The following is a 21,915-nucleotide window of genomic DNA, read 5'->3' on the forward strand; positions in this document are numbered from 1 at the left end:
AAAAGGCCAACACTGCATCTGATTTATTTCCCATCTGGAGGTAATTTATGAAATGTACTGGATTTGAATAAGAGTGAATACAAATTGGGATGAGGCGTTTAATGTTGCCTTCTGTAGTCCGAAGTGTTTCAAATTATTTCCATTGCTTTAATTGATTTCCTTTTATGAAGAAAAGCCCTTGGTGGCTTAAAAAAGGGAAATCGGATTAAGGTCTTCCCTGTCTGTCAGCACTGAAAATCTTATTTGCATATGTGAGTTCACTAATCCACTACCTGAAGTAAACCAGACACACAAAGGCAGATGAGTGAATTTATTGTGTGGCGCTTTTCTTAGCAGCTGTATATTTAAATGTTTTGGCTGATGTTCTGTGAAGGGGCAGTAATATTAAGTATAAAGCTGGGTGTGTTTCGTGTTTAATATTATTGCCCCTTAAATCCAGTGGATAATTGTATATTATTTAATGCAATTGTTTTTATTACAGATTAGCAAAGGGACCACAGTGTCTGCTGGCTACTCTGCTCTCTGTTCTGTCCTGACCCCATACCACCATTCTGTAATGATTGTCCCATTCTGTACTGCTCCTTATTATATGGATAAAGACACTTCACAACAAACTGAACAAAAATATAATTTGGGTTAAATAATCAAGGAACATATTGCATACAGTTCAAGAAAACAAAACCCAGTCAACCGAGAGCCTGCTATAGTGCTTTGCATATTCAGCTGTAAAGAGGTGCGGTAAGGCCATTGGCTGGTGAAGCACTGGCTGGTATCAAAGTTTGATTTACACACATATATTATTTGGTGGTAGGTTTTGACTATTATTACAATAGCACAAAGTTTATATAAATAAAACAAAGATTACATTTATAAGTTATAAATAACTTTGTATTATTCAAATTATTTTTAGACTCAAAACTCTAGAGCAGGGGTGGCCAAACCAGTCCTCGAGATTTACCAACAGTTCACGGTTTCCAGGCCATCTGGCTACTGCACAGGTGTAGTCATTACTCACATATTCAAACGTGTGCTGCATTCATTCCTTACCGACACCTTCTACAGATCCACATGTAGTCTGGAAAACGTGGGCTGTTAGATCACAGTGATCATTTTGCCTCTCCTGCTTGAAAGTGTACTGGAGTATGACAGGTGAAGCTCTGCCTCCCCAGCAGACCCTGACTGTACGCCACTTGTTGTAATGGATAACACTGAGTTATAAATAGGAACAAAGTGAAATTAAGGGTACGGTAGTTGGGGAAAAAGGAAAAAGTAGGGAGAGTAAATCTATCCTCAATCTACAAAGTGATACAGAAAATAGGCTACCTGCTAAACTAAATAGAGACCTCAGACTGCATAAATAAATGTATGCAGACCTTGTGTTTTTTTCTGCTTTGTTTTGTGTATGCATACATATGTTTCCAAATTGTTTAACATAGATTGTTTCTTTTTAAGGTTTACATTGTGTGGCCTGATTTCATGTAGAATCTTTTTTTCAGATTCTTGATTTGGTAAATGAAGACAGTACAATCACTAACACAGATAATCAAAGTAAAGAAAATGGATCCCAGACAATTGCTTGGGCATTTTTAAAGGTATATGAATTTTGCAATACAGTTACCATATATACTCGAGTATAAGCCTACTTTTTCAGAACATTTTTTATGCTGAAAAAGCCCCCCTCGGCTTATACTTGAGTGAGGGTCCCACTTGAATCAATAAGTTTTCCCAGTTTTTTTTGTTGTAAAATTAGGTGCCTCGGCTTATATTCGGGTCGACTTATACTTGAGTATATACGGTACTTATGTAATACAGTGGGTGAGTAATATGTTTGTGTGTAGTGCAATCTGACTGTCTGGTTGTGAACTGTAACCTCAGACTCAAGTTCTTGTGAACTGTCAAGGCATATAACCGTACAGAAGCAGCACTGCGCACTGGTAGTCAGCATGTTCACCTCCTTCGTAAACTCATTATGGAACTCAACAGAGGCTGGAGAGCCATGATATTTTAGAACTATGAGAGTGGTCTGCAACCTGCTTTTTGGGATGCAATTACCATCCTGTACCACTGTGTTTGAGTAGAATTTCAGTGTGGGACACTGTACCTGTGGCCAATCTGTGTCCGCTATCACAGAGGACAACATTGCTGCCAGGGGGACGTGGCCCAATTAGAGGAGGAGATATAAATGTGTAATCACATCTTGCCATGCAGCATGAGTCAGTGAGCAGCCATTGTAGCATTTCATATATAGATTCAGAGACTCCGTCGCACACAGATATGTAAGTGTAATTTAAGCAGCACAGTATCCTAGTGCGGCCTAGTCACGTAGATTTGCGACTAAGATATAGACTTCCAATGCTAGCAGATCAAAACTTGTATTTGAAAAAAAGCTGAGGTGGCTACGTTATGTACAGATTTAGAGACTTACTCGCACCCACTTGCATACAAGTGTCATATCCATTTGATCAGCACTGTGTATGTATATGTCCTAATTGCATTGCAGTGCAAATAAGATGCAATCTTGGAAACAAATAGTAAGAAAATAAGGTACTTATATGTTAGTTGGGCGCCCACTATAGTTAGTACGCTCATACCCCCACTATTCATGTCGGCGTGGAGTTGATTTTTTATAGTGTGGCGAGCCACCGAGCCTGAAGCTTGGAGAGCGGATGCAGAAAACTAAGCAAATAGCTTAGTGGGCGCCCAACTAACAGCTAACAGCTGTACAACTGTACGTCGTAAGAATATTTCGAAATTACAGCTTCGTAATTTTACACTCTAGACCTGGGGTAGCCAACCCTAGTCCTTGAGAGCTACCAACAGTGCATGTTTTGCAGGTCTCCTCACAGAATCACAAGTGAGCTAATTAGCTCCATCTGTGTATCTTTTAAAATGTGTCAGTGATTAATGAGTGCAGCTAGGTTGTCTGGAAAATGTGAACTGTTGGTAGCTCTTGAGGGCTAGGGTTGGCTACCACTGCTCTAGACCATACTCCAGATTATTGGAGCACAGCGAGGGTCCTGCCCCTTGCCGCTCTCTTTCACACAAACTGTGCAGTTCTGCACTTGCAGGCGCCATGGATGATAGACCAGGTTGAAGTTGCTGCAGTTCAGAGAGACAACTCCTTTTTCTGTAAAGTTATTGAAGAGAGGAGGGTGACACTATATGGTGTGCCCGTATGGCTTTAAGCATAGTGTTCCCACCAGAACAAGGGACCCAAAGATGACAGAGGTGGGTGCTCTGACTATCGTGGGGGTTCCAGTTTGTTTATCTGTTCCCGTTGATCCTGAGGGTGCTGAAAAGAATCAAACCAGAATGAGTTCAGGTTCTCTTCATCGTTCCCTACAAGAAGAGCCCTGACCTCTACCACTTTAACCTGATCTCATGTCACAAGGCCGTTTGTCATTCAGGACTTATGGCATTGAGATTGAGAGGGAAATTCTAGCTAGAAAATGACAGCTCTCTTACCCACCTACAATCTATACCTGCATCTCTTCTCATTCACTTCCCTATATCTCAGCTGTATTATGTACTTAGAATTGTGCTTTAATTGTGTTATGTGTAGTTATGTGTACCCGGTACTGTTGTAATGTGTTCTATATAATATGTACAGCGCTGCGTACCACTTATGGCGCCTTATAAATAAAAATATAATAATATTCCTTCAGTTTAGTAGTTCAGTGTTACAAGGGTCTCAGCACACTCCCGCCCACTCCTGGAGCTTTGGGTCATCCTCATTGTACTTGTGCTTCCCAGTATAGCCTATGGATGTCAAGAAAAGAGGATTTTAAATCACCTACTGGTAAATCCTTTTCTTGTAGTCCATAGGGTATACTGGATGCCCACCCTATTGCTTCACCATTGTTTCCCTGTGTGGTTTTCACTTCAGTTATACTGTACTGTTTGGGTCACTGCTCAGATTGACTTGCAGTCTGCTCTGTTTAGGCTGTTATTGTGTTTTCACTGTTGTTTATTATAACTAGGTTCTTCTTCTCGGAGTATGTCTGTCTCCTTCAGGCACAGTTTTCCTAGACTGGGCTGTGGGAGGGGGCAGGGAGGAGCCAGCACACAGGGAACTAAATTTTTTGTGCACTGTCTCCTCTGGACCCCATCTATACCCCATTGTACTAGTGCTTTCCAGTATACCCTGTGGACTTCGACATAGGGTAAACTATGGACTACAAGAAAAAGTATGTAGTAGAAATTGTGTGACAAAAAAAAATGGGGTACTTGTGTATTTTGGCGGCGCCCCCGATGTCCGTCGTACGACGGACAGATCGCATCGCATGCCATGCACCCGATGGCATGCAATGCGACACGATTTTGACCCCCTATACGACCAAAAATCGTATAAGCACCCTAAAGGGTGCTTTTGAGCACCCAAATGGGTGCTTACAATGTTAAATGCACCCCCACGCCACCCCCCCACTATAAACGTGAACCCGAAGCGTGGCGAGCGCAGCGGTATGTGTCCTACGACCTTTTCATACCCCCACTATCCACGTCGGCGTGGAGTTGAGAATAGAATAGTGTGGCGAGCGCAGCGAGCCACCGAGCCCGAAGCGTGGCGAGCGGACGCGGATACCTTCACAGGTAAACGCGTCCCTTCGCGGGCTTCACAGGTATCCGCGTCCCCTCGCGGGGCTCGCCACGCTTCGGGCTCGGTGGCTCGCTGCGCTCGCCACACTATTCTATTCTCAACTCCACACCGACGTGGATAGTGGGGGTATGAAAAGGTCGTAGGACGCGTACCGCCGCCCCTCGCGGGCTCGCTGCGCTCGCCATGCTTCGGGTTCACGTTTATAGTGGGGGAGTGGCGTGGGGGTGCATTTAACATTGTAAGCACCCAATTGGGTGCTTAACATTGTATAAGCACCCATTAGGGTGCTTATACAATGTTTAATCGCATCGCATCGTATGGCATTGTATGCCATGTACAATGGCATACAATTTCAAAATTGTATGCCATCGTGCACTATCGTACGATATCGCGTCGCATCGCATACCATCGTATACGTTATGGTATGCGATGCGATGGGCGCCGCCAAAATACACAAGTACCAAAAATGGTTATATCTTTTAAATTTCAAATCTATAATTTTCTAATTTTTCAATTTCAGCTCGTAGGTGCCAATGATGTGCTCAATGTAGATAAAAAGTTACGATTACAGCTTTATTACCCACCAACTCGAGCTCGTGTAACATTCAGCACAAATGTCTATGAATGGTGGATAAAGTATTCCAGAAATCGTTACCCGTCTACTTTATATGTAACCATAAATGGCCTAAAGCTCCCTGATAACGTAAGTCGTCATTTATTTTTACACATGCTGAAATGTACAATTTTTTTTCTAATATTAGTAGATTTTGCATTTTAAATTAGAGGATCTCTATAGTACTGTAGTTGAAACTAACCCTATTGTCTCCTTATATAACAGCTTAGGCAACCTGTACCAGTTCCAACAAGCCCTTCTCTCTGTTTCATTATAACTATAGACCGCAATCTGAGATTTGGTTGATGATGAGAACATTATCACCCCAGAGCAGCATAAGAACCTAAACACACTATGCTAATGTTTACTACTCTAGATAGCTAAATAATGAGAAGATAACATGAGTCCCAATAAAATCTTTATCCAGGTGCAAATAAGCTATTTTCAGATACTAGCAAATCCTGCCTTCTAAGACTGTAAAGTTAATCCTGCCTGCTAATTCTAGTTATTATTACTGTTATTATATTCTTTTATTTCTAAAGTGCCACAAGAGTTGCATAGTGCCATAAATAGGCAAATACTGAAAGTGGTGCACCTTTTTCTGTTTCTTTCCTTTTATGCCAACATCCTCTATGACTGTTCTCTCTTGGTACCTCTCCAATTGAGCCTTCTTAGTCTCTGCCTATATTTCCACTTGTCCCTCCTTGTTTTCTACCCCCCAATGGTCTATCCTAAGTTGTACCCATTCTGTGCTCTCGCTCTTTCTGTTTCTCCTCCTTTGAAAATCTCGTCAGCTCGTTTGACCTCCAATGCCATTTTCGGCCAAAGAAGCTGATGAGATTTTCGCGGTACTCCTTGTCCACAGTTTTAAGGTACATGTAGATGACGAGTCCCACTAGTCCTCTGCAGTTAAGGTGGTAACGTTAAACAATTCTATTTAACTATTTTCCCCTCTGCAATATTCTTTAGTCAATTGTTATAATAGCTTGTAGCTGTCATTTTAATTATTGCAATATTAAATAATTAACAATAATTCCTTGCTGTGTACACATGGAGCAATTCTGGCAATTTTTTTCTTATGATTTAGACTATAAAGTGAAAATCGTAAGGACCATTAAACAAAATCACAATGTGTAAGGAGGCTTTCAATAGCGATGCGTGGCTCCTCGGCATCAGTATCGCAAGTAGAAATAGACTGTGTAGCACATTCTATTACAACTAATCAGGCAGCATGGCCACCGCTCCACCTCCACCCCCCACCGTCCCTCCCTTCCTGCCAGCCTATGCCGAGTCCTGACGGCCGCCAATCGGCCCGTGTGCGCACACCTCTATTAGTATTGTATTTTCAATAAAAAAACGGAGAATTTGCTATAATCTCCAGATATAATTATTGAAATGATATATTCCATGCATCTGTTAAAAAAACCTCTTTCCCAGTTTAATATAACAAATGCAAGTTTACAACATTTAAGATGGTTTACTATATGGTTTCATTTATTTGAAGGTAAAAATAATTTCTGATATGGGAAGTAGAAACACTGACCTACAGAATGAAGATACCCTACAAGACACAAGCGAACAAAAGCAGAGAAAGGAACATTTTCTGTGGACGCGACTGCCTGGACAGGTGATACAAATATTCTATAGCATTCAGTGCTTAATTTGCATGAAATAAAGGCCCTTATTCTAGTTCACTCGCAGAGGCAAATTCCTTCTCAAATGGACAAAACCATGTGCACTGCAGGTGGGGCTGATGTAACGTGCAGATAGAATTAGATTTGGGTGGGGTTTTACTTCAAAGTGAGATCTATATTGCAGTATAAAAATAAAGGAATCAGTATTTTCCCTGCACATAAACAAAATAACTCACCCAAATGTAACTCTCTCTGCACATGTTACATCTGCCCCACCTGCAGTGCACATGGTTTTGTCCATTTGAGAAGGAATTTGCCTCTGCGAGTGAACTAGAATAAGGGCCAAAATGTGAAGAAGTTGTGCTTTGTGAGACTAGCACTTGGCAAGCAGCAGTCTGCTTCCAACACCATTGATACCTTGTAAGCCTATGTTTACCACTGTTTGCTGCTTGCCCTTTGCTTTGCCTTGCATTACAGAGCATCACAGTTTGGGTTATAGTCTGGACTGACTGCACAATCAGCTCAGAACTCCATAGAGATGTCATCCCTATCATAAGTGCCTGAGATATGCACAGTCAGGCGGCGTGGTGATATATGGCAGCACAGTTTAAGTCTCCCATAAGCCCTGCATATGTTATGTCATGCTTTTATTTTTACCTTGTTCCTGTTGTTTTTGTTGCCTTTACATAGAAAGTTGCACTGTAAATCTGTAAAGGTGCTTAGTGGAACTTAGTGGCAGTCACGTATAGTATTGCAGGGTGTGGTATACTTGGTCAACAATGTCTAGGTCAACACCAAAAGGTTGACATGCACAAAGTTGACACTGAAAAAAGGTCAACACAAGCAAAAGGTCAACATGGAAAAAGTTGACACATGAAACGGTCAGCATAAGTTTTTCTACATTTTTTGTGTCAATGTGGACCACCAATCAGTGTAATGTGTCCCCTTCGCTTTGCTCATCATGCTTCGAGCACTCTGCTTACAAAACTGTTCCAGGTTCGCATCCACTTGGATGGTTAAGTATAAAAAAGTTCAAAAAAGAATGTCAGCAGCTATGTGTTCACTCAAGAACCATGCATCTTCCAAAACCCATGCAGTTTCTCTTCCCTGCCTTGGATGTTGCTCTCTGCTGTGGTGTTTCTAGCACACGTCTGGTCTGCATATCAGTGCTGAAATACAGACCATGATGTCCACCTATTGACTGTTGACCTAGACATCCAGATACCACAATTGCATGTTGAAAAACTGAATGTTACTCTTGTTTTCTTGCAGGCTTGTCGTATTCCCAACAAACGTTTTTTGTCTCTGCAAGCTGGGCAAATGGGATGTTTCTCTGTGTGCTTCTCTCATGATGGTAGAACGTTGGCTGCAGCATGTGCAAACCGTGATGGTTATCCAGTGTATTGTAAGTTTCTAACTTTATTATATCATATGGGGATTTGGTGACTTCAATGTGTTATATGCTAAATAAATGCTATTCATGACTTCCTTAATTAAGGATCTCCGTTTTTTTGGATGCTACCATAAAACGTCATTGGGGCTTATGTAATGGCTTGCTAGATGCAGACATGGGTATGATTCCGCTGGTATCACTTTAAATGGCAGTCATTTAAAACCTGATTTAACCTTTAAAAGCTGATGTTTGCTGTTTTAAAATGTTGTATATGGGAAGTCCTGCATGAATTGTTATTTTGCCTGCAATTTGTTAACTCTGACATTAACCCTAATAATATGTTTTGCATGGAACACAAAAAGGAAAGATTTATTAAACAATGCACTCTTTGTATTATGTTGGCATTAAAATATATTTGGAGGCTGAGCAAACTCATTCTTTCACAGGCAATATACTATAGTGATAGGTCACCTAGAAATAATATGGTCCCCAGTGAAACTAATTGAAGAAGAGACCATTTTGTATGCTCTTTTGACTAAAATAAAAAAATCTACATGTTCTTAAATAAAATGTAATTGCTATTTACCTGTATGTCACTCCCAAAAAAAATGTCAAAGTTCAAGAACATAAAAAAAATAGAGAACTACTTTACGGCTCTGTAAATATGAAAATATTTGAACATGTAATGTTTGGAATATTGGAAAACCAATCTTTCTTGTTCTATAACAGTACAACTTAAGCGACTACAATTCTCTCGGTTGTTTCCTCTGGGAGCTCTGTTTAGCTCATCAGCTCTATAAAAGCATTTGCTAATCTAATTTACTCATTAATCATCTTTCTCCAAGGACACTGAGCTTGATTAGCGCTTCTTTAATTGTACTCTCTGTCAGACTGATAGCCCATTTTCATTGTGTTTTGTGTATCTTTACTATCAATTTTATGGAAACCATTTGCATTTCTTTATTTAAAGAAATAATCTATCACAAAACTCACGGTGCCCTTCTCCCAGGTGCAGTGCCTGGACTTAATAAATTAGAGCAAGGAGCTCCAAGGCAGCTGTTAATAACGTGTGCACCCACCTCCAAAGGATTTCAACAGCATTAACTACTGCATTGGGGATGTTTGTGGGTCTCTATTTGAGTACTTTTAGGTATTTTCACTGAAAGAAGAGACTGCATGACACAATTTGTGGTTAATTAAATCTTCCCCAATGGACGAAATATGGGGAAAAACTGTTTTGGAGAATAAGAACAGAAAGAGGTTTCAGTGCTGTTTCACTTTTAGTTGCTGGGCTGCCAGCTGATTATCTGTGACTATTTTACTTTACATTTTATCAAATATAACATTTCTTACAGCATACAATGTCAGAGTAGTGTTGGAAACTCTTAGATTCTGCATGCCATATTAATAAGAGCTTAAATACTGTATATCTGGTTAATGTACATATACATTATTTCAAAAGGTCAACAAGAAAATAGTGTATGATGCTTGTGTTCGTGCTAATAACCCTTTAGAGGCCACTACAGTGGACAGCTGATCATTTTCTTTAGAAACTAGGGGGGTTAATTCAGACCTGATCGCAAAGCTGTTTTTTTTTTTTAGTAAAGTGACAAAACCATACTGCACTACAGGTGGGACAAATGTAACATGTGCAAATAGAGTTAGAGTTGGGTGTGTTATTGTTTCTGTGCAAAGTTAATATTTTCTGCTTTATTCTTAAACTTCAATTTAGATTTCAGTTTGAACACACGCCACACAAATCTAACACTCTCTGCATGTTACATCTGCCCCACCACGGTTTTGTCCATTTACTAAAAAAGCAGCTTTGCGATCAGGTCTGAATAACCCCTTATCTTCTGAAATCACTAGGGCATGCTACCAAAATATTGGGAGTTTTTTAATTCCAACAAAAACAATAAGGTCAAAATAAAATGGCTGAGAAAAGTTCACCAGCACTGAGCACTTTTAGTAAAATATTCAATCAAATATTTTACTGGAAGACAGCAGGCCAGGTTTAAAAAATAAGTAAAGCTGTGTACACACGGGGGCGATATGATGCTGAGCAATATATTGCTCAGTGTCTCCTTTTCATCGGCGACCAGAGATGGTCGCTGATAAAAGTGAACCTCTGTCGGGGAGCCGTAGAGGGAATCAGCTGGTCGCAGGAGCAAGCTCCTGCGACCAGCGATCATAAAGGGGCTAAAAACGGGAGCGCGGCCCCCGGCGATTTATCGCTGGTGCACATTCCAATCGCTGGCAATATGGTGGTTGTGTGTACGCACCTTTAGTTTACAGCATAATAAGGTAGATGGTGTTGTTCAGACACAAGTTTTTTCCCACAGTTGCTGTAAAATCATATATCCACTTCCGTGTATGTAATGCAAAATAAATATATGTGCTATGTGTATCCTGGCATATAGGCCTACCCTCATATAATAACCATATTATGCCTGTATTGACAGCTGATATCGTTATATATATCATATGTTCTCTTAATGTAATTAAATAGTAAATGATTTCAGTTACTGTATTACTAGCAGCTGTGGGAGTAGTATTGGAGCATCTATCAGTAGAGTGTGGTACAGAGTAATATAACACACGTGGGGGTGGCTTGCTTATATACTATCCTTAGCGCTTAGTCCTCTTTTTTTTTTTATGTCATATTATGGCACACTTTGTCCCGCCCACATTCCCATGGGAACGTGACCCCGGGCCGCCCCACTTTCTGTGAATGTCTCCACAACTATACAAGTCACTGAAGCTTTTTGCAAAGAGGACCTGCACATGCGCATAAAAGACAATGTGCATGCGCAGTCACCAAACCATCGGGCCAAATTCAGCCCTGTCTGAACAGACTAAAATCACCTCCACAATGTCCTGTGCTGCCACTAATACATAAAATACCCAGTGCTGCCGCTAATGCACACAATGCCCTGTGATAGCGCTAATATATACAGTAGAAAGTGCCGTGGTGCCACTTATACATATATTATAGTGACAACACTGACGTTATGCACTCTTGCAGAACTAGCCAGCAAAGTGTATGGCATGGCTTTTGGTGTGCGGGATTTCGCCGCCCGGCAGGAGCCGGAGTGTGTGAAATAGCTCATATCCACCCTACACCCCCAACCAATTGTTGCAGGCAGCTTCCTGCCTGGTCAGCTTATGTCACTCACTCATCAGTATATGCAGCCCACAACCCATCAATTGCGCTTCACTGTTATAAATCACTGCTCACCCCTCACTGTCACACATTCACACACAAACCTCATTGTCACACAACACCATTCACTGCTCACTTTCACAAATTCCAACTCACCCCCCACTTACACATACCCAGAGATTATACAATAACCACGCAGTCACATACGGAGAGGTGTGCGTATTCAGACACTGCCGGTGGTGGTGGTGGGGGCTGTGTATGAAGTCACTGCCAGCGGTGGGTGGGGGGTGCAGAAACTGATGGCAGTGGGGGCAACTCTTTTGGTGTCATCTCTCTGAAGGTGACACCAAAAGAGTGTCACCTTCACCCAGGAGCGGGTTGCACCCCCTAGTGACGCTGCTGCATCTGTTCAGGGTGCTTCTCCATCTTTCACACCACACGATAAAATCAGTCAAATTCAGATTGTGGAAAATGGCAAACATTTTGGGGTATAATGCAAAGTCCGAAGAAAATACCGAGGATGTTGCTGGATGAATAATTCCTGAAATAGGAATAAAAAAGTTATTGTTTCAACTTAAAAAAAAAATTCTGGAGAAAAAAATACAATAAACAGCAGAATGAAAAAACATTGGAACCATATAAGACAAAAAGAAAAGGGGCAAACTTCAAGATTTAAATACCTTTTTGTGATAATAGGGCAATGTATTATTTTGCAGGGGCATGTGTATAACTTGAATGTTTTGATAAAATAAACCACTTTTTTGTGGTTTTAGAATCCCCAAAGACTAAAAAAAGAAAAAAAAAAACATTGTATTGTCATAATTCATGTATGAAAGAATACATGCCTGGACACAGTATGCCGTTTCATTCCTTTAACAACGCTAAAGGTGCGTACTCACGGGGGCGATTATAGCAAATATCGCTGGAAATATGGTTGCTGAGCGACCATATTGCCAGTGATTGGAGTGTGCACCAGTGATAAATCGCCGGGTGCGCGCTCCTGTTTTCAGCCCCTGAATGGTCGCTGGTCGGAGGAGCATGCTCCTCCGACCAGCGACTTCCACTGCCTCTTCTCCCGGCAGTGTGACCTTTTCATCTGCGACCATCTCTGGTCGCAGATGAAAACGGGACACTGAGCAATATGATTGCTAGCAATATATTGCCAGAGATCATATTGCTCCGTGTGTACGCACCTTAAGGAAGATACTCTCATAACCTTCTTCATCCTCAACCCTTGTCCTCAAGTAAACCCAACAGTGCACATTTTACAGGTCATAGGTGCACTCATTATTTAGACACATTTTAAAATATCCACAGGTGAAGCTAATTATTCCACTTGTGATTCTGTGTGGCGATCTGGAAAAGCTGCACTGTTGGGGTACTTGAGGACCAGGTCGGGATCCATTGTACTAGGACAGTGATTTTCAACCTTTTTACCTTGCGGCACACTAAATAAGATTTCTTTTTCGTCCACTAGGGGGCACAGGAGTTCACGCTGGGTATGAGAGGTGAGGTAGCAGAGCGTGCACCAAAGGGTTACAAAAATGTACCCAGCATGCTCCCTGCCTCCCTTCTCCCTCATAACCCGCCCCCTGACCCTGGGTCACCAGTTTTTTCTTTGGTGCCAAGGAGAGAGCAGCACCATTATCACGGCTGTTAGAACAGCCATGGGTTAGAGCTGCTGCGGCGGGTGCTCTTTTAGTGAATCACCGGCAGCGCAGCTCCATCACTCGGCGGCGGCGACGGCAGCGCTGGCGACTGGGCTGGGGACTTCCGTCGCGGGACCCTCTCTCGGAGGCTCCCGCATGCTGCACTCCGTCCCCGGGCAGGTAAGCGGCGGTTCCCTGCTTGCAGGGAGCCGCGTCTAGCAGCGATCCCCCCCCCCGTTTGTATGGGAGTCAGCGGGGGGGCAGGCAGTGGGGGTCTGGACTGCTCCACCTTTCCACTAGATCACCAGGGACAATTAGTCAGGCTATGTCCCGGGGGTTGATGCCTGAGGGGGAGGTTAGACAGCCTGGGAACCTACAGCCATACACATTGGAAATGTTGTATAATGGGCCTGGTTAGTACTTGAGTGGGAGACCACATAGGAACACCAGGTGCTGTAGGTTAGTCCCTCCCCCACCCCTGGGGAAGTGCTGAGGCTTGCTCTCTGATTGCCCCAGGTGTCCCAGCTCCTCGTTAAGGTCCTAATCAGCAGCCATTCTGGCACTTGCTGGGTTTAGAGACGGAGGCTGCTGGGATTCTCCCCCACACCCTGCTCCTGGAAGCCTGGTGTGTGTGTAGTATTTCTCCTCTCCTGCTGCGGGCTGGATTGTTGAGCTCTGCTGATGTCTTCTTTCCAATATCATTGGAAGCTTAAAGACAGCCTGGGATCTACAGCTAATGCTGTATATTGGGCCTGGTTAGTACTTGAGTGGGTGACCACATAGGAACACCAGGTGATGTAGGATTGGCCCAGGTGTCCCAGCTCCTCGTTAAGGTCCTAATCAGCAGCCATTCTGGCACTTGCTGAGTTTAGAGACGGAGGCTGCTGGGATTCTCCCCCACACCCTGCTCCTGGAAGCCTGGTGTGTGTGTGGTATTTCTCCTCTCCTGCTGCTGGCTGGATTGTTGAGTTTTGCGGATGTCTTATTTCCAATATCATTGGAAGCTTGAAGACAGCCTGGGATCTACAGCTAATGCTGTATATTGGGCCTGGTAAGTACTTGAGTGGGTGACCACATAGGAACACCAGGTGCTGTAGGAGTACGGAGGGTGTAATGGTTAGCATTACTGCCTCACAGCACTGAGGTCCTGGGTTCGATTCCCACCATGGTCCTAACTGTGCGGAGTTTGTATATTCTCCCCGTACTTGAGTGGGTTTCCTCCGGGTACTCCCACAATCCAAAAAAAAAAAAAAAAAATATATATATATTTTTGGCCCCAGGTGTCCCAGCTCCTCATTAAGGTCCTAATCAGCAGCCATTCTGGCACTTGCTGGGTTTAGAGATGGAGGCTGCTGGGATTCTCCCCCCACACCCTGCTTCTGGAGCCTGGTGTGTGTGGTATTTATCCTCTCCTGCGGCTGGTACTCTGATGCTGTCTTCCTTCCAATATCATTGGAAGAGATGAAAGTTTGAAACACTGTCACCATTCATAGTATTGGCTTTGCATATACGGTGTCTCCCTTTCAGCTTGCTGAATTGTTGAGTTTATCTGCCCATACCAAATGGCTTTGCTTAAGCTTTGTGGGTAAGGCTGCAAGTGTGTCAGTGTTGTAACTGCTGGTGTTTTTTGTCTTTTATCATGGACAGTATGCCTAAGGCGAAACCTGGCAAGGAGACTCCATCTCCGATGCAGCGTACCTGTAGGGTATGTGTGGACATACTCTCTCGGCAGGAGGAGGATATCTGTTTCAGGTGTTGGCCCTTGAAGCAGATCTTCTGCTGCCTTCACAGCAGGAACCGGCCTGGGCTTCGACCTTGACTCAGGTATTGACATATTGACCGCTTGTCAACTCCTTACCTCCTGCGCCCCTGCCCCCTGTGCCCATGCCCCCTGTGGCAGTGGCCAGCACCAGTGTTCGGGCAGCTCCTGCTTATGTAGAGCCCCCTTGGTGGCAATCCTTTGCACAATCTGTGCAGGGGTTGACGGCTACTCGGGCGGGCAGGGATTCCAGGAGGCAGTGCAGGCAGCAGAGTCCCGTTGCGGGTTCTCTGCGTTCCGATTCGGATTCCAGCTCAGTGGCGGAATCCGCAGGGGCCGATGACACTTTGTCCTCAGCGGAGGTAGAGTCTCTGATGCAGGAGGTTAAGGCAGTCCTCCAGAGGGAGGATGAGGCTCCTGCCCCTAAAAGTAAAGACCTGCTTTTTAAGCGTCTTAAGAAAGTATCGGCCCAGCTCCCGCCTTCGGCCCTCATGGAGGATTTATTGGAGACTGCGTGGTCTCAACCGTTTAGAAAGTTCCAGCTTTCCAAGCGACTTACTACTTTTTAACCTGTTCCTCCCACAGAGAGGGCTAAGTGGGAAAATCCTCCCCTGGCGGATGATCATGTTGCGCGATTAGCTCGCGCTTCAGTACTGCCCATTTCGGATTCTTCATCTTTGAAGGACCCCTCTGAGAATTTCCTCAGGACTGCTTTTCACAGGCAGGGGCCATTGGGTGTACCACGCTTGCCGCGTCATGGGTGGCCAAGGCAGTGTCTGAGTGGACGGGCAAGGTGGAGAGAGGTTGGTCCGACGGCACTAGTCCTTCCTCTAGATTTTCCTCATCCACTAAGGGAGCCAAGCCCTGCACCAAGCAGCCCTGGGCTACCAGACGTCCAGTGGCTAAACAGGTCAGGGAGGTGGTATCCAGGGGCTATGCCCTGACATTCCGGTTCCCCCCTCCTCAGTGTTATTTTTGCACGGGTCTTCCAAAGGACCCAGCGAAACGACAAGTGCTACAGCTTTCCATCTGCTCTCTTTTGGACTCGAACGCCATTGTTCCAGTTCCTCAGGAGCAGAGGGGTCAGGGGTTCTTCTCCACCCTATTCTTGATTCACAAACTGGATGGTTCTCACCGTCCTATCCTGAATCTGAAGCTGCTCACTATTTTTCTGCGAGTGCCGAAGTTTCGCATGGAGTCCCTGCGTTCGATCATTCTCTCACTGGAGCCAGGGGACTTCATGGCCTCGCTAGATATACTTCACATCCCCATCCGACAGGAACATCAGCACTTTGAGGTTCGCCCTTCGGGTCGAACACTTCCAGTTCAGGGCGCTACCTTTTGGTCTATCTACGGCTCCCAGGGTGTTCACCAAGGTGATGGCGGTCAGGGCTGCACACCTGCACCGGCTGGGGGTTCGGATGATTCCATACCTGGACGGCCCACTGATTTTGGAAAGTCCCCAGACCTACTACGGAGTCATTTGCAGGTCGTGATTACACTTCTGTTATCTCACGGTTGGAGGATAACCTGGAAGAAATCGTTTCTTACTTCTTCCCAAAGGACACTTCACTTGGGAGCTCGGCTGGGCACTCGGTTGTAGAAAGTATATCTTCCAGAGGATAAGATCCACTCCCTTCAGAGGAAGATTCATTCCCTTATAGGTCACAGAAGGGTCTCAGTACACAAGTGTATGGTGGTGTCTTCGACATGGTAGAGTATACACAGTTTCACTCGCGCCCACTTCGGCTTTACACTCTCAGCCAGTGGACAGGAGATCATACTCGTCTAAGGAGTCAATTGATCACACTGCCCCCGAAGGTTCGCCTGTCTCTCACATGGTGGTTAAAGACAGACGACTTGTCTCAGGGCCGCCCGTTTTGGATTCCAACCTGAGTCTTGCTTACCACGGATGCCAGGCTACGGGGCTGGGGAGCGGTTTGCAATTCTCAATCTTTTCAGGGTCGCTGGACGGCTCAGGAGAGTCGCCTTCCGATCAATCTCCTGGAATTGAGAGCAATACTTCTGGCTCTTCAGAGGTTGGGGTCCCTCATCCGAGGGTGCCCTGTAAAGATCCTGTCCGACAGCACCACACCTGTGGCCTTTATCAACAGGCAGGGCGGGACATGCAGCAAAGGAGCGATAAAAGAAGTCTCCAAGATATTCAGGTGGGCGGAGAAGCAGATTTCTGCAATCTCTGCAGTCTTCATCCCAGGGGTTCTCAATTTTGAGGCAGACTTTTTAAGTCGGCAAGATAGTGTACGCATTCCCCCTGTTTCAACTCCTACTTCGCCTTCTGTGGAAGTTCAGGAAGGAGGGAGGAATGATGATCCTAGTGGCCCCAGATTTGCCCCGTCGAGGTTGGTACGCGGATCTATGGAACCTGTTGGTAGCCTCTCCTCTGAGTCTACCTCTGCGTCCAGACCTAATTTCATAGGGGCCATTCCGACACCCGGACTTGAGTCGCCTGGCTTTGACAGGCTGGCTGTTGAGGTGTCCCTCTTTAGAAGTTTTCCGAGCACTTCAATCGTCTCCTTTCGAGCCTCTGGAGGAGGTGGATCTGAAATCCTGGAAGGTGGCTTCTTGTTGGCTATTTCCTCAGCACGAAGGGGGTCTGACATGAGTGCATTATCATGGAAACCGTCTTTTCTGGTATTTCACCCGGACAGGGCGGTTCTTTGTACCAAACTGGATTTTCATCCAAAGGTGGTGTCTGAGTTTCACCTTAACCAGGAAATAGTGGTGCCTTCTTTTCCAGGTTCTTCTGAAGCTGAAGCTTCTCTTGATGTAGTCCGTGCGTTGCAGATTAATCTTCGCAGGACTAAGTCAACTTGTAAGTCGGGTTCACTGTTTGTGTTTTATGGGGCCAATAAGAGACTGGCCCGCTTCCAAACAGTCCTTGGCGAGATGGCTCAGATCAGTGGTTCGCCAAGCGTATCTTTCCGCACTGATTACTCCCCCGGAGGGGATTACTGCACATTCTACCAGGTCTGTGGGTACATCCTGGGCCGCTAATCGAGGCGCCTCGGCTGAACAGCTCTGTAAGGCGGCTACTTGGTCCTCTTCCCAGACCTTTATCAAGTTTTATGCATTTGATACCTTTGCATCGGCTAATGCACAGTTTGGTAGACATGTGCTTTCCGCAGTCCAGGAGCGTCCCCCACCCGTGAGGGGACAGCTTTAGGACGTCCCAGCGTGAACTCCTGTGCCCCCTAGTGGACGAAAAAGAAAATAGGATTTATGGTCTTACCTTGATAAATCCCTTTCTTTGAGTCCATAGGGGGCACAGGACGCCCTCCCAGACGCACCTGGTAGCGGGGCTTCCTATGTAGGAAAGTTCCATGGCTTTAGGGCCTGTATGCTATGTGGGTGTGCGTTTGCTCTTCCTTCTTCTTTGGCTCTGCTCCTACCTTGGGCTTGCTAACGAAACTGGTGACCCAGGGTCAGGGGGCGGGTTATGAGGGAGAAGGGAGGCAGGGAGCATGCTGGGTACATTTTTGTAACCCTTTGGTGCACGCTCTGCTACCTCACCTCTCATACCCAGCGTGAACTCCTGTGCCCCCTATGGACTCAAAGAAAGGGATTTATCAAGGTAAGACCATAAATCCTATTTTTAAAATTGCCAGGGCACACCATGAGATCCCCACAGGTCAAAACACATTGCCCCCCCACAGGAAAAAACAAACCTTTTGGCCCCCATATAAAAAACAATCACACTGGTCCCCACAGTTAACAAAAATAAATTGGCCCTTTACATGAAAAAAAAAAGAGACCAGTAAATGACAGTTGCACTGGTGGTGGCTGTAAACTAGTTTGGGCATCTCTAAATCTGGGGGCACGCTTGAGAATAGCTCAAGGCACACTAGTGTGCCACGGCACAGTGGTTGAAAAACACTGTACTAGGAGGAAAAGAAATGAAGTTTCACAAGTATATAAATTCCAATTTGCAGGAAAGCCACAAGATGGCAGTGTAATGCCAATAGAAAAATAGTATTATTGTGTATTATGCATACATTACCACCCTCCAGGAGGGACACAATGCTCTGTTTCTGGACTTCCCTCTTCTATGATTACCATCACCTGTTTTAAACAGGTTAATTAATAAGAAAGGTGTTTCAACACAAGTGATTGTAATCACATTAAGAAGAAAGTCCAGAAACAGAGCATTATGGCCCTCCTTGAGAGAGTCATGTTGGGAGGTATGATGCAGCCCACACACGCATCGATTTAAGAACGCGTTTTGTACTTTTAAAGTACAAAACGCATCGCGCGTCCAATTATCGGGGTGTATGACTGCGGCGTGTGCGACGCGATGCTGTGCTATGCGCGTTCCCGGGTGCCGATTTTGGATGTCCAAAAAAGTATGTGCAGCAGGTACTTTTTTGGACATTATCGCATAGCATCGGGCTCAGCATTATACAGGCATACGAGCCGATGCTATACGATGTTTTTTTAATTACATACAAATAGTTATCAACAACTTTATTGCATGTTTAAAACATGTGAACTCGAACAAAATAAAGGTCAGAAAAAGCCAGTGAAAAAGTGTGCTTAAATCGCACAGCATCGCATTGCAGACAGCAAAATAACCACCACATCGGGTCATGCTTAATTCTTGCAGAAAAATTGTAAAGAACCATTGTACAGCCAAAAACGCATAGCACTGAAATCGGTGCATGTGTGGGCACCATAAGACTAATTTACATAGCACTCACATGTTCTCCAGATATATATACAGTCTTGTAGGGCAGCACTTCCAAATGCTGTACAGAACTTGCTCCGGTGCCCAGCCAAACGTTACCTCATTAACCTAAGTAGAGCAGGGGACAGGCGGCACCCGGAGTCTGTAGAAATTGATACTAACAACTCTGTGTAGATCAAACGTTTTCGATGACTTTATTGCATCGTCATCAGGATGATCCTGTTTGATCTACACAGCGTTGTTAGTATAATTTTCTACAGACTCCGTGTCCCGCCTGTCTCCTGCTCTATATATATATATATATATATCCGAGAGTGCCGCCTACATCCAAACCAGTCTCTACAAGGACCTACCAAGTCCAATAGGAGGGCACCGGGTCATTGAGAAGTGGCATCAGCAGGAGTGCCGGGCATCTGGGGCTATTATATATATACATATATATATATATATATACACAAATTCATGAACCAAAACCCCATTATTTATTTAATTATTTGTATATTAAGGTGAGTTAGTTTATTATTATTATTATTTACTAGAGCAGGGGCAGCCAACTCCAGTCCTCGAGAGCTACCAACAGTTAATGTTTTCCGGATCTCCATACAGAATGCCAAGTGAAGTAATTAGCTTCACCTGTGCATCTTTTAAAATGTGTTAGTCAGTAATGAGTGCACCTGTGCAGCAGCTAGGTTGTCTGGAAAATATGAACTGTTGGTAGCTCTCGAGGACTGGAGTCGGCTACCACTGTACTAGAGTGTGTGGTCACAGGCCACCATGAAAACTGACTCTTATTTATCAAATGAGTTGCAAAATGAATAGAATAAAAAATCATAAATTTTGTCCTTCAAACTTTGCTTTGATCAAAGGATGCTCCCAGTAGGGTAGCCAGAAGATTTTCTCCTCCTGCCAAACCCCCCCCCCCCCCCCCCAAGAGGGCAAGGCGATGGACTACGCGCGACACTGGCTGAGCTGACAGGCGACCCAGGCAGCAGTGAGCAGTGAGCAATGAGCTGGTCCCGATCCGTGCATATCTAATAAGCGGGGATCCAGCTCATTGTATATTTAATTAGCAGGTCCCAGCCACGTGCATATGTAATTAGAGGACCCGCTCATTACATATGCACAGGGCAGGGACCCATTCATTACATATGCACTTCACTGGGTCCCCGCTCATTAGATACATACAGGTCAGACTCATGACCAGCTCAGCCAGTGGCGCCCACCACTGGCTCCGCTCCCCCTAGCCCTCGCTTGGTCTGCCACATATGTAGCTACGCCGCTGGATGCTCCTTTTGCAGAAATTATACCATTGCAGACCTTTGGCATTCTAGCTGTTCATTTGTTGAGGTAATCTGAAGAAATTGCAACCCAGTATGCATTGACACAGTTTTAGCATTCTCTAATAGCAGAACTCTGGCAGGGCATGCTGGAGAGCCACAGCTTGGCCAGACCTGCATGTAGAGACTAATCAGGGGTGTTTAAGGGCAAGCAGACTACAGCAATGGAAGTTAAGCACACCCATATGCAAGGTATTTTTTGTAGGTCCTAAGCCTTGTGTTACTTTGTTTATGATTATGACTTGCACATCTGCTCTGGACTCTATGCTTTATTTTTGGTTTATCAAAATACAGATAAAATACTGACCATTGCAATAAGTATCCACACAGTTTTCAATCATTAGGTGGGCATTAGATCAATATGATAAAGTGCAACACAGTATGATTTTGGCATGAGATTTTCCTGATTTATTCAATTTTTCTAAATTTTCATACTTTCATACTTGACCATCCATGTGGACTATGATTGAGAACGGTAAAGTGTGCCAAGTGCGGTGGTGGCAGAGTGAGGCACCTTGCCAAAGGCATGGCAGGCACATCCATGTGCTACAAGATAAAAACTGACATACCAAAAACCTTAAAAGAACCTCATGTTGACTAGATTTAATGTCAATGTTTTCTTTGTGTCAGCTTTCTTTCCCCATATCTACCTTGTACATGTGTACCTTTTGGTGTGATCCTTATGAACCAAACCCATTTCAATTGCATGTTATTGTGTGTCTGCAAAGGCCCTACTATAAACCCAGACCCTTCCATACACTATTTTAAAAACATTCTTGAAAAATAATATATAGGAGCAATGGTGGTGGTGTATATATTAAGAAAGCATACAATACAAAAACATTCTTGGACGTTTGTCTTTCTTCTTACAGTGTATGAAATACCCTCTGGACAGTACCTCAGAGAGCTTCATGGTCACCTTAGTGCTGTGTACGACCTATGTTGGTCCAAGGATGATGAACACTTACTTTCTGCTTCTTCTGATTGTACAGTGAGGTCAGTTTTATAAATTGAGCTTCAAAATATGTTTTATTCCATTGTTAAAATATTGCTGTTTGTTGTGTTTGA

At 44.3% G+C, this 21,915-nt stretch overlaps 1 protein-coding gene across 6 annotated transcripts in view; it reads left to right on the forward strand.

The window, feature by feature from the left end:
- The window catches only part of AHI1 (Abelson helper integration site 1), a 274,949-nt gene that overhangs the window by 44,174 nt on the left and 208,860 nt on the right, over nt 1-21,915 (forward strand). For 5 of the 6 annotated variants that reach the window (XM_083176645.1, XM_083176644.1, XM_083176646.1 and 2 more), the window contains 5 exons: nt 1,497-1,592; nt 5,118-5,300; nt 6,715-6,837; nt 8,117-8,249; nt 21,720-21,843. In XM_083176645.1, coding sequence (XP_083032771.1) covers nt 1,497-1,592; nt 5,118-5,300; nt 6,715-6,837; nt 8,117-8,249; nt 21,720-21,843 — 659 coding nt within the window. The remainder of the gene's footprint in view (nt 1-1,496; nt 1,593-5,117; nt 5,301-6,714; nt 6,838-8,116; nt 8,250-21,719; nt 21,844-21,915) is intronic. The other variant, XM_083176648.1, reaches the window with a different exon arrangement.

Source organism: Crinia signifera, chromosome 3 (assembly GCF_055691185.1).
Source record: "Crinia signifera chromosome 3, ASM5569118v1, whole genome shotgun sequence".
NCBI lineage: Eukaryota > Metazoa > Chordata > Amphibia > Anura > Myobatrachidae > Crinia > Crinia signifera.